Here is a 12,714-nt window from a genome sequence, read left to right as displayed (position 1 = left end):
GTGCTGGAACAACTGGACACGCATATGCCAAAAAAAAAAAAAAGAGAGAGAGAAAAATCTGGAACATATATTTCACTAAAATTAACTTGGGATGACTGGGTGGCTCAATTGGATAAGCATCTGCCTTCGGCTCAAATTATGATCCTGGGGTCCTGGAATCGAGCCCCGCGTCAGGCTCCTTGCTTGGCAGGGAAACTGCCTCTCCCTCTGCCTGCTGCTCCCCCTGCTTATGCTCTCTCTCTCTCTTTCTCTCTGACAAATAAATAAATAAAATCTTTTTTTTTTTTTTTTAAAGATTTTATTTATTTATTTGACAGACAGAGATCACAAGTAGGCAGAGAAGCAGGCAGAGAGAGATGAGGAAGCAGGCTACCCGCTGAGCAGAGAGCCCGATGCGGGGCTCGATCCCATGACCCTGGGATCATGACCTGAGCCGAAGGCAGAGGCTTTAACCCACTGAGCCACCCAGGCGCCCCAATAAAATCTTTTAAAACGTTAAATTAACTCAAAGTAGATCACAGTTCTAAATGTAAAGTGCAAAACTATAAACTTCTAGAAGATAACATGGGGGCAAAATCTTGATGAATTTAGAACACCAAAAGCATGATACATGAAAGAAAATATTGGTAGGTTGGATTTTATAGCAATTAAACTGCTCTGTGAGAGATACTATAAAGAGAATGAAAAGACAAGTCGCAGAAGGGGAGAAAATAACTGCAAAACGAACATCCATCCCAGGACAGTTACCCCAAATATGCTTAAAACCCAATGATAAGAAAATAAGCTAAATGCCAAAAGATCTGAAAAGAGAGCTCATCAAGGAAATATACAAATGGCAAATAAACATATGAAAAGTAGTTCATCAGCATATGTTATTAGGAAACTGAAAATTAAAACAATAATAAGATACTAATACATACATATTAGAATGATTAGGATCCAAAGAAACTGACAATGCTAAATGCTGATGAGGATACAGAAAGCAGAAAATCTTGGTGGGAATTCAAAATTCTAAAGCCACTCTGGAAGTCCCTTGGGCAGTTTCCCAAAAAGCATAGTCTTCCTACGTGATCCAGCAATCACACTACTAGGTGTTTACCCAGTGGAAATGAAAGTCTACATTGACACAAAAACCTGCATGCAAATATTTAATAGTGCCTTTATTCATAATTACCCAAAACTGGAAATAACCAAACTGTCCTTTAAAATTGGAATAAATTGTGGTATATTTATACAATGGAGTGTTAGTCTGCAGTAAAAGGATAGAGGCTATCAAGCCATGAAAGGACATGAAAGAAACTTGGTTAAACAAGCTGATCTGAAAAGGCTGCCTGCTGTAGGATTCCAGTAATACATTCTGAGAAAATGATCATTGGCATGATCATAATATGACCATTGGCTATCAGTGGCTCAAGGAGGGAAGACAGAAGGACAAACAAGTAAAATGAGGACTTTAGGGCCATAATATTGACCTGTATTATACTGTTATTGTGGATACAAAATTGTATGCGTTTGTCAAATCCCACTGAACAGTACAGGACACCGAGCGGAAGTTAAGGCATGCCAATTTTTTAAAAATTCCATTTAGGAGATTGGAGAATTCCCAGGAAATACAGATGGTGACATTACAAATGTATGAAACTACTTCACTGAAGGGAATTAGGGGGGAAAGGTACTGCTCTAAGTCCCTTTGGAAATCAGAGGAGTCTATACCAGTAAGGCAGTGGGAATTGCACATGAGCAACTGATAAAAAGTGTCCCATGGGAGTATGGCAAACCCCTTACTGCTCCATATGTATCCTGGAAGGGAACAATTAAGAAATAAATGGCACATGGTGGGAGCCAGGTCACTTATTATTTATTTACACCTTGAAGGTATTATCTACGACATATAAAATAGTATTAGTTTCACATCATTTCATGAACAATTTGGATTTCAGGGGGGAGGGGACTAATCTAAAATGCTGGAAACATTTTCAGATTACAACTTTTAAGAAATGTCTAGCTTCTGAAGTGACTGTTTGGTTTGTCTTAGATTCTGTTCCATGGTCTGTAGGAACTGTATGTGTGTCAGAGCAGCTTATTATAAATACCTAGATCAAAGGAAACATGTTATTTAGAAAACAACATTTAAAAATAGAACATTAACTGCTCCTGTGTGATGTCAAAAAGTGAAGAGAGAAAGTAGGTGAGAAGTGGAAAATTCTTATTTTGTTTGGAATACTACTAAATACCTGGATGTTTCCAAATAGTCACAGTTTTAGTACAAGATAGAGCATCTGGATATTTGAATTTTGCTCTTTTCAACTTATAGTGTTGATATGGTGTGGACTTGGCAGAACTTCAAAGTTAAATTATTTCCAAATGCTTTTAACAGCATTTTTTAAACAGCATTTAATTAAAAAATAAAATCTCATTCCACACCACCCTCTCCACCTCCTTTTATATATCCTACTTTTCATATCTGCAGGAAATAGGGGAAGGGGCCAAAAATGAATACTTGTACTTCCCTTCAGATCACTAGAAGGCCTGATGACTACATACACAGAACTTGGACTTCAGATACACTGTTAATTTGCCTCCACACACAGGCAAATAATTTGCCACAGATTGAAATATTGCTCTATTTAAATCAACTTCTTGCCTATTAATAGCTGTGAAACACTAGAACGTATTACCATACCAGTAAAGCCTTCTGCCTCCTTGAATCTTTTTTAAATGAGGCAACACACAAATAGATACAGTTTCATACATACATAACATTGCAGAATCTCCTTGAAGAATTTGAAGAGCAAAATCAACAGTCTGAATTGATTTGAATATAGAAGTAAGGACCAAGTGAAAATCTAATGGCCCTTCATATGCCAAGATTCCATCATTCTACTTGTCTGATTTATGTCCACGCTCCTTCATTGCCTTGGCACTGATCACAGCAGCAGTATTTCCTGGAGTCATTTATTTACTGATCATTTTCTGCTTACCTCTGGCATCTCCTTGCTCTTGCTGCACCTCCACCTGCACAAACACACAGAGAAACATGGACAAATGGCTGCAAATACTTAGGGATTTGCAGTGCAAAGGAAATGAGCATCACATAACTTCCTACTTCTGCCCCTCCCTCCCTCCCTGCCTCCTCTCTCTCTCTTTCTCTCTCTCTCTTCTTTCTCTCTCCCACCTCCCTTTCCTTTTCTCTCTTTTATGTTGTGTGATCCAATCATCATTCTATATAATTAGGCCAATAAAAAGCTATCTTTGTTTTGACTTGATTTGCTGTTCTTTTCCGATTTATGATGTGCCTAGCTCCAAGGAAAAGCATGGTACCTTTGGGCAGCATCTGATTCGTCAGGAAATTCCTTCTGCCACAACATGTGGGTGGGGAGAACATTTGGTGATGGGATCCAGATGCACAGGCTGCCCTTGGCCAGGAATGCAGCTTTATTTTATATGCACGTGCCCAGATGGTGACCCCTCTGGCATTATTAATGTGTCCCAGCTGCCAGGCCTCCTCATTTGCAAGCATGCACCTCGATTTCACAGATTTCGTGTATTTATTTATGAGGCACCAAATTCCTACATTTCATATGTGGCAGTTGCTATTAAAATGAGAAGTTTGAACTGCTCTGGAAATTGATAAAGAATCTTTTAAATTGATACGAAATGCGGCCCTCGTTTCAAAATGACCTCTACAATTAGTGAATTCGTAATGCACATTTCTAATCTTGCCCTGTGCATGTTGAGAAAATATGGCACTGGGTTTACACTTTAAAGATAGTTAAGAAATTACACAGTTGCATTCCTGCTATGATGATTCTTTGCTTTTCTTTTATTTCTGATCTCTCAGGCCTATTTTTTAAAAGTAGCATGTCTATATATTTGAACATGGTTATTCACTGCTAATTAAGCCCAGGCATCGAGTAAGAGAAATTTGAGCTCTTCTAGAAATGGGTTGATTCACAAGGAGAACTAGTATCATAAAAATATAACCCAATCATTACTCCAAAGTATTATAGATGATAATAATTCCATGGACTTGAGGAAATGGATTAGTCTAACCTATTCTGGCTTATGATGTAAAGTATAAAATATAGAGGTATGGTAGTTTTGCTGAATTAAAATGAACTGAATCATTATTCTTTAAAAATTCAGCATTTTTATGGGGGAAATATAAAAATGATCAAATTGGGTTTTTTTTTCAAATTTTTAAATTCTAGTTAGTTAACATACAGTGAAATGTTGGTTTCCAATGTAGAATTCAGTGACTCATCACCTACATATAACACTGGGAGCTCAAGACAAATCGAACTGTTAAGACAAAGATGAAAAATGCAAAGGTAGATGATCAGATTTTGAAAGAGGGAAATCATGTCCATTTCCTTTTTCAATATCAGAAGTAATAAACTAAAAAAGCCAGAAAACATGTAATTTATCATAGATAACTATCTCCAAAATCAGCTGTAGGGAGTAAAATACCCAAATACTCGTGTGACTTTCTTTAAGGGCACCTCCCACGTTTACTATCAATAGCAGAGGGTCACGTTGGCTAGTGCTGAGTTCTCAAGTATAGCAAGTCTTACTTAGTATGTAGTTTCTGGCCCTCAGGAAGAGTATTCCACTTCCTTTTTTTTTTTTTTTTTTTTAAGATTTTATTTATTTATTTGACAGAGAGATAGAAAGAGAGCACAAGCAGGCAGAGTGGCAAGCAGAGGGAGAGGAAGAAGCAGACTCCCCGCTGCGCTAGGAGCCCAATGTGGGACTCGATCCTAGGACCCTGGGATCATGACCTGAGCGGAAGGCAGACACTTAACCGACTGAGCCACCCAGGTGCCCCAGTATTCTACTTCCTTAAGCAAAGCCAAATTCATCTTGATTTCCTAAATAAAGCAGCTAACTCATGGATTCACTATAACCATTCTCACAAGGTAGGATGGAAAATTAAAGCCCCGGGCTCAGAATTCACCTCAGCAGAACATTGCCTGGTGCCCACCAATGAACATCCTCACATGCAACAAACTATCTTTGCCATTCCCCTCTTACATTGGTGCTGAGCAGATCATAGGTGGTTAGTGTGCATGTAATCAAACAAAAGATCAGAGGTTATGGCTGTTGTTTAAGCCTGTCTGCTTTTCCCAGTAGAGGTGATAGCTGGTATTGGGCCTGATCTAAAGAATGCACCTGGGGGCACCTGGGTGGCTCAGTGGGTTAAAGCCTCTGCCTTCGGCTCAGGTCATGATCCCAGGGTCCTCAGGTCGAGTCCCACATTGGGCTCTCTGCTCAACGGGGAGCCTGCTCTCTCCTCTCTGCCTGCCTCTCTGCCTATGTGTGATCTCTATCTGTCAAACAAAAAAGTAATTTTTTTTTCTTTTTTAAGATTTTATCTATTTATTTGACAGACAAAGATCACAAGTAGACAGAGAGGCAGGCAGAGAGAGAGAGGAGGAAGCAGGCTCCCCGCTGAGCAGAGAGCGATGCGGGGCTCGATCCCAGGACCCCGGGACCACGACCCGAGCCAAAGGCAGAGGCCTAAAACCACTGAGCCACCCAGGCGCCCCAAAAAGTAAAATCTTTAAAAAAAAAAAAAAATGTGCCTGTCAGTGTGGTGATAGTATCAAGCTGACCCACAAGCCAGCAGCTCAGTCCCTCCTGCTTCTGCCATATGGGATTGGGGCCAGGCAACTTAACCCTCTAAGGTCACTCGCACTCGGGTCAGTGGTATAGGCCACACGGAGTTACACACAGATGAACAGGAAGGAGTTTACTTCTCATCTTGGCTTACCTAGAAAAGCCACCAATACCTAAAAAGGCAAAGCAAGAAGCAAAACGATGGGCTTCATATCGAATAGTCAGGGGATGAGGGGATCCCACATATGGGACACAAGGGTTAACCCTACACAATGCACTGGGGCAGCAGACAAAAGTGTTCCCAGGAGCTGCTGTGACGTCACTTTCTCCTTTGCCATCACTGTGCATTTGTACATGTGCTCGTGATAGGAAAAACAGTCGCTTGGCTCCATGTTATTACATACTGTTTCCAGAGCACTTTCCTATCTGTGATGGTCTGAGCCTCCCTCGGTCAGCAGAGGCAAACAGGACAGGCATTATTACCCCCAATTTTACAACACAAGTGAGGCTCATTTGTCCAAAGTCATGTAGCTTTTGAAGCCCAAAGTTGCTTTCATCTAAAATACCCAGGCAAAAAGACGTAAAAGAAAATGATTATTTGGCGTTCTTTCCAATTTGAATTCTCAGATGACCAAACCAAGTCCCTCAAAACTTTGCATGTACAGAAGAACTTACAGCTGGACGGTGAGCCAGCTGCATGTTATAGACAGGGTGGTAGAGGTGGTCCCCCCCCCAGAGTAGCTTCTGAATCATTTACTGGTGGACTTGCCATTCTGGGTCTTCAGTCATTGAAAGAGCCTTTCTGTTCATTTTTCTGACAGCTGGTGACACTGTTGCAAATGTGGGTTGTCCCTCTCTACTTCACAATAAAACTCTACTGGTGGCGGTTTCTTTCTCTGTGGGGAATGTTCTCGGTTATCACCAGTTACATCCTGTTCAGAGCTACCCGAAAGCCCCTCTCAGGGAGAACACCACGGTATGTAGTCCCTTTGTTCCTTCCCTGACGTCCTCCTTATTGTAACCACTAAGAAGTATACTTTAATTCCATTTTTTCCTGGATGGGGAAGGAAAGCATTACACTTCTTTTGCCTTCAGTAGACAAACTATTTAGAGATTAGCTGTACTGCTGTACATGTTCATTATTTAATAGTGATTTGGACATACCTATAACATTTATTGCTTCAGATGAAAGCCAGAAGGAAGAAAAGTAAAAGTTTAAACTTTCTAGAGCACCATTTTCATCTTTATTTTTAGCTCAGCATTTTGTTTGACTCCATTGTATGTTGAGTTACACATATTTTATAATAGAACAAGAGTTCAATGTTGGCATTTCTAACAACTATGTATGTATTTTATGTCAGACAAATCATAAGCAATGGACAACTTACTCCTCTCATAACAAATGAGGCTTTCCTATTCCAATGATCATCTTAATTACCATGGCCAACCTCTTGACATTTCTATAATTCCCATCATATCATCTGCAAATCTTTCGAAAGTGCTTTTAACCTCATAATGCGCCCCCAAGTTTGCTTTTGCTCTCTTTGTTCTCTGGATAAAAATCTGAATCTGAGTCTAGATAAAATTGAAATGGGATAAGGAAAAAATGTGTAAAGTGTTACATGGTAATAAGACAATGTCAAATTTTGATCTTTGTTGAAGAATAAATCCTCAGCTCCTGTGGAATGCTCTTGTGATTGTTTAGCCATTCAGATGTTTGTTCTTAATCCTCTAAAAAAGTGGGAGAGACGAATACCAACTTTTCCTTCTACTTTGGAGAAGAAAAAATATGCAGTGAGAAAAATCAGATAAATAAATGTAATGATAAAGATGAATCTTTGAGGGCGTCTTGGCTAGCTCAACCAGAAGAGCATGTGACTCTTGATCTCAGGTCATGAGTTCAAGACCCACGTTTGTATGCACAGACTGCTTTAAAAAATAAATAATTTTTTTAAAAGATTGGCATTCAAATAAGTAAATTCAGGTTGATGTTTAACTTAATCCCACTTTGGGAAGAGCTTTGGGGTGGTGTTAGGAGACCTCCCAAACTGGGAGCCTTTGCATGGCCTGACTTGCCCATCATCACATGGACATATGGCACAATTTCTCCTTAAAAAAATATTGCCAGTTATTTAAGACTTGTGAAAGTGATCCAAATTTTGGATGAACCAAAATGTACTTGTTTCCATTCCCTGGATATAATCTATATTGTATTTCAGTGAGACTAGTTCACTTCTCCAGTATAGAATGAATCAACCTAGTTAGACAGTATTTCTGTGCATGTTAGCTGGTTCATTGCAGAGGAACTTCATGACAAGGAATATGCAAATGCTACCTCGTTATACTCCATGCCTCATTTATCTCAGATGGCCAGGGATCTGTGCCCACCGCATACCCATTTCAGCTTCTCCTGCCTCCACACTCAGAGCCCTGGCAGACAGAGCCTGACAGCCAACAAGGCCTCACTACCATTTAAGGAAAGACCTAGCCACCATTTGAAGAGAGGACAATGGGAGAGGCTAATTAGGATCCCATTAACTCCTAGAAAAGCAGCCTAGAAAGAGAAGTTCCTGTTTTTGAGAGGTAGGAGGCCCTAAAGATCTTTATGGATCTTTGTTTAATCATCATGTCATAAGTAAATCACTTCTTAGCCATATGCCATTTGGAAACAGGATTTCATTACAGACTGGGAAAACTGGTCAGAGCAAATCAGCAAGGTGCAAAGGCAAACCCAAGGGGAGGGGTCCCCTGCCCCAACACCATTTAAAACCAGCTGTTCCTCCCCCAGAATATACCAAGCCCTGACCAGTAGGTCAGAGTAAGAGAAAGGAAAGGGAGTTTCCTCTCTACTGCAGTAGAGTTAAGGCTCAAAAACAGGCCACAAACGGGCCAACAGAGCCAGGCTTGGCCATATCTGTCTTTGTGGAGGCTGCACGAGTCCTAATCCGGTTTCTCTGCCTTCCAGTTGTAATCTAAGTAGCAAGGGAGTTCTGGACTCTAGCACTCTAGAAACATGTATCCCCAATAAGCAGGAAGATTTGGGGGTGGGGGATTTGGAAAAATCTAACACATCTGTAATAATTATATATGACATATTGAGTATTGAATGTGCCGAGGCTTCTTAACACTGTCCCACATAATCTTCAGGACTACCACAGGAGCGAGTGTGGTCACCCCCACTTTATAAATGGGGCACTCCCAAGAAGAAATGCCAGAGTAAGATGGCCAGAGTCCCACAGGCAGTGACGGGGAAGGGGAGCCCAGAATCATACCAAGGACAAGCAGCATGCAAAACCCCTCCTCCCACCAGCATGCTGTCCCTTTAGGACATCAACAAATCGCTTAGCAGAGAAACCCCAAAGTTCAGAGTCAGGAACACCTATGGTGCTGGCACAACCTTGAGGGGCCCATCTCAAGTACATCGAGTTGGAGTACACCTGGAGTTCTAGGACCCCCACTTTGGTGCTGGCAGGTGCTGTGAGGGCAGACAGGGAGGCCCTCTCAGAACTGGCCGCTCTCCCCAGACTTTAGCAACACCAGACTTTAGCCTCCACCGGACTGCCCTGAGCAGTGATCAAAACTGCTAGGCACTGGCAAATCAAAAGGAACAAAAGACCAAGGAGTCACTTTGGCAGAAAGACCCCCCTCAGAGCCCTCGCTGACTCATTTTAGAGATGACAAAGGCTCAGAGCGACTTGACCCACCTTGTGCAGTCCTGTTTCAGTTTCCGGCTCTGTGGAATTCCCCACGGAGCGACCACCCCCATGGGCAGGATTAAAGCTGCAGGAGGAGGCGTGGCCCACATAGCCCAGCCCTTCATCTTTGAAATGATGTAAATGGTAGCGCTATTTTTAACTACTTGAGGAAACTCTGCACTGTTTTCCAGAGTGGCATGTGCCACCAATAGTATAAGAGGGTTCCCCTTTCTCCACTCCAATATTTCATCTACTCCAACAGCTATCCTCTCCAACATTTGTTGTTCCCTGTTTTGTTAATTTTTGCTATTCTAACTGGTGGAAGGTGGTATCTCATTTTGGTTTTGATTTGTATTTCCCTGATGGCTAGCAAGATTGAGTACTTTTTCATGTGTCTGTTAGCCATTTGCTTGTCTTCTCTGGAGAAGTGTCTTTCATGTCTTCTGCCCATTTTTTTTTACTTGATTATTTGTTTCTTGACTGTTGAATTTGATGAGTTCTTTATAGAACTTGGGTACTAGCCCTTTATCTGTAATGTCATTTGCAAATATCTTTTCTCGTTCTGTAGGTTGCCTCTCAGTTTTGTTGACCGCCTCCTTTGCTGTGCAGAAACTTTTTATCTTGATGAAGTCCCAAAAGGTCATTTTTGCTTTTGTTTCCCTTGCCTTTGGAGATGTATCTTGAAAGAGTTTGCTGTGGCTAATGTCAAAGAGGTTACCACCAGGATTTTGATGGATTCCTGTCTTACATTGAGGTCATTCATCATTTTGAGTTTATCTTTGTGTGTGGTATAAGAGAATGGTAGAGCTTCATTCTTCTATATATGGCTGTCCAGATTTTCCCACACCATCTACTGAGGAGACTCTCTTTTTTCCTTTGGATAGTCTTTCCTGCTTTGTCAAATTTTAGCTGCCCATAGAGCTGAAGGTCCATTTCTGGGCTCTCTATTCTGCTCCATTGATCTATGTGTCTGTTTTTGTACAAAAATACTGTCTTGGTGATCACAGTTTTGAAATATAGCTTGAAGTCAGGCAACATGCTACCCCCAGCTTTGTTTTTCTTTTTCAACCTTCCCTTGGCAATTCGGGTTCTTTTCTGGTTCCATATAAATTTTAGGATTGTTTGTTCCAGTTCCTTGAAAAATGCCAATGGTATTTTAATAGGGATGGCATTCAAAGTGTAGATTTCTCCGGGTAGGATAGAAATTTTAACAGGGTTTATTCTTCCAATCCATGAGCATGGAATGCTTTTCCATCTTTTTTTGTCTTCCTCAATTTCTTTCAAATAGAGCTATGATACAACCCAGCAATTTCACTACTGGGTATTTACCCCAAAGATACAAATGTACTGAAGAGAAGGGCCACATGCACCCCAATGTTCACAACAGCAATGTCCACAACAGCCAAACTGTGGAGGGTGCCGAGATGCCCTTCAACAGATGGATGGATAAAGATGTGGTCCATATATACAATGGAATATTACTCAGCCATCAGAAAGGATGAATATCCACCACTTGCATCGACATGGATGGAACGGAAGGCAATTATGCTGAGTGAAATAGGTCAAGCAGAAGAAGGCAATTATCATATGGTTTCACTTATATGTGGAACATAAGGAATAGCACTGAGGACCTTAGGGGAAGAAAGGGAAAACTGAAGAGGGGAAAATCGGTGGTGGGGGAGATGAACCATGAGAGACTATGGACTCCAGGAAACAAACTGAGGGTTTCAGAGGGTGGGGGAGTGGGGGGATAGCTAACTGGGTGATCAGTATTAAGAAAGGCATGTGTTGTAATGAGCACTGGGTATTATATGCAGATAATCATTGAACAGTACATCAAAATTAATGATATGCTGTATGGTGACTAACATAATTTAAAAAAAAAAAAGAAATTATGTAAATGACAACTCGTGTCTCAAGCCAGCCCACCAACCCCATGTAAAGCATCATGCTTCACAAGGTCCTGTCTGACTAGAAGTCAGTGAAGCAGGACATCTTTTAAAATAACTTCGAAACACTGCATCAGTAATATCATAGAACTTAAGCACTGGGAGCAATGGCTCCAACAGAGAGGAAGCCGGGGGAGGTGAGAGAGTTGGAGGCAGGGCTCCAGGGGCTGAAGGTAAGACAGCATGGTAGTCTCTGGAGTGTGATTCTCCACTCATTCTCCACGCATTCTAACAGTGAAGAGCACTGTTAAAGGCAGGAACAGGGGCTTCTGAGAACCAGAGGGACAAGCTGAGAGGCAAACAGTGCTCATTACAACACATGCCTTTCTTAATTCTGATCACCCAGTTAGCTATCCCCCCACTCCCCCACTGTTCCTCCTACTTGGGAGCAACAGTCCAGCCATTACTCTGAGACCCAAGGACAGCACCCAGCTGCTCCTTCTCCTTCTACCGCCTCTTCTTGTTCCAGTGCTCACAACCTTGCTCTGTGGTACTTGCCCAGGGATCTGGGCTCCTGACCTCTTCCCACATCCTACCAGGCACGAAGCAGCCACGTGGCCCCCTCTGTAGTTTTTCTAATGGATTTTACTGCCAGGGATAAGGGAAACAAACAGGGTATGGGGTTCTCTGCCAGATCATCTATACCCTTCCTCTCTATCGCCATCTCCCACTTCTCCATTTCAACCCCATGGGAAGAAGGAAAGTCTTTAAGAGTGGTCAGGGTACATGCCTGGACCTATCCACAGGGCAAGAGAAAACCAGCCCAAGGCTCACTTCTGATTCCATCCCAGGGCTAGGGGAGGGGTTCTGTGAGTAGAGAGGACTTGGGATGAGGCTGAGCTCACTACTGATGACATCTGCCCTGGGCCTGGGGGAGGGGTGGAAGGGTAGCAGGAACAGGAGTGGGGAGAAACTCCCAAGACAGGAGGTTCCCTCCTCCTGACTTCTCTGTTCCTCCTCTGCTTACTTCCAAGCTATTCCTGCCAAAGCCACTCTAAGATAACCGTAGGGCCAAAAAAGAGAAGGGGAGGCAGCGTCCCAGACAGAGAAGCCATCCCTGAAGATCACTCTTACATGAAGAATGTAGATAAGTTACAATGAATTTGTATATGCGTGTGCATACTATTTATACGCTTTGTTGATATATTAAAACTGTAGATTATTATTGAGTTTAGATGATATAATCTACTCACATATATTACATAAAAAATAGAATTCTAGAAATTAAAAACTGACTTACAAAAATGTTTGAGGAAGGTAAAATACTTTATAATATATCATGTTCTGTATTTATCCCCACTTCACCCTTCACAGATTGGTCTACAAATGGTTTCTCCTAATCTACAAACTCAGCTATGCATTTGGTGTTGTGGGTTATTTGGCTATCATGTTTACAATGTGTGGATTCAATTTACTTTTCAAGTAAGTATCTCCAGTTAAGACCTTAGTAC

General features: G+C 41.6%; 1 protein-coding gene across 2 annotated transcripts in view; it reads left to right on the top strand.

Moving 5' to 3' along the window:
* RNF175 (ring finger protein 175) overlaps positions 1-12,714 on the top strand; it is a 43,562-nt gene that overhangs the window by 17,695 nt on the left and 13,153 nt on the right. For both annotated transcript variants that reach the window (XM_059173521.1, XM_059173523.1), the window contains exons 4-5: positions 6,441-6,595; positions 12,578-12,685. In XM_059173521.1, the coding sequence (XP_059029504.1) occupies positions 6,441-6,595; positions 12,578-12,685 (263 nt within the window). The remainder of the gene's footprint in view (positions 1-6,440; positions 6,596-12,577; positions 12,686-12,714) is intronic.

This window comes from Mustela lutreola, chromosome 1, assembly GCF_030435805.1.
Source record: "Mustela lutreola isolate mMusLut2 chromosome 1, mMusLut2.pri, whole genome shotgun sequence".
NCBI lineage: Eukaryota > Metazoa > Chordata > Mammalia > Carnivora > Mustelidae > Mustela > Mustela lutreola.
The sequence above is the reverse complement of the archived record's forward strand: the minus strand, read 5'-3'. Positions and strand labels throughout refer to the sequence as shown.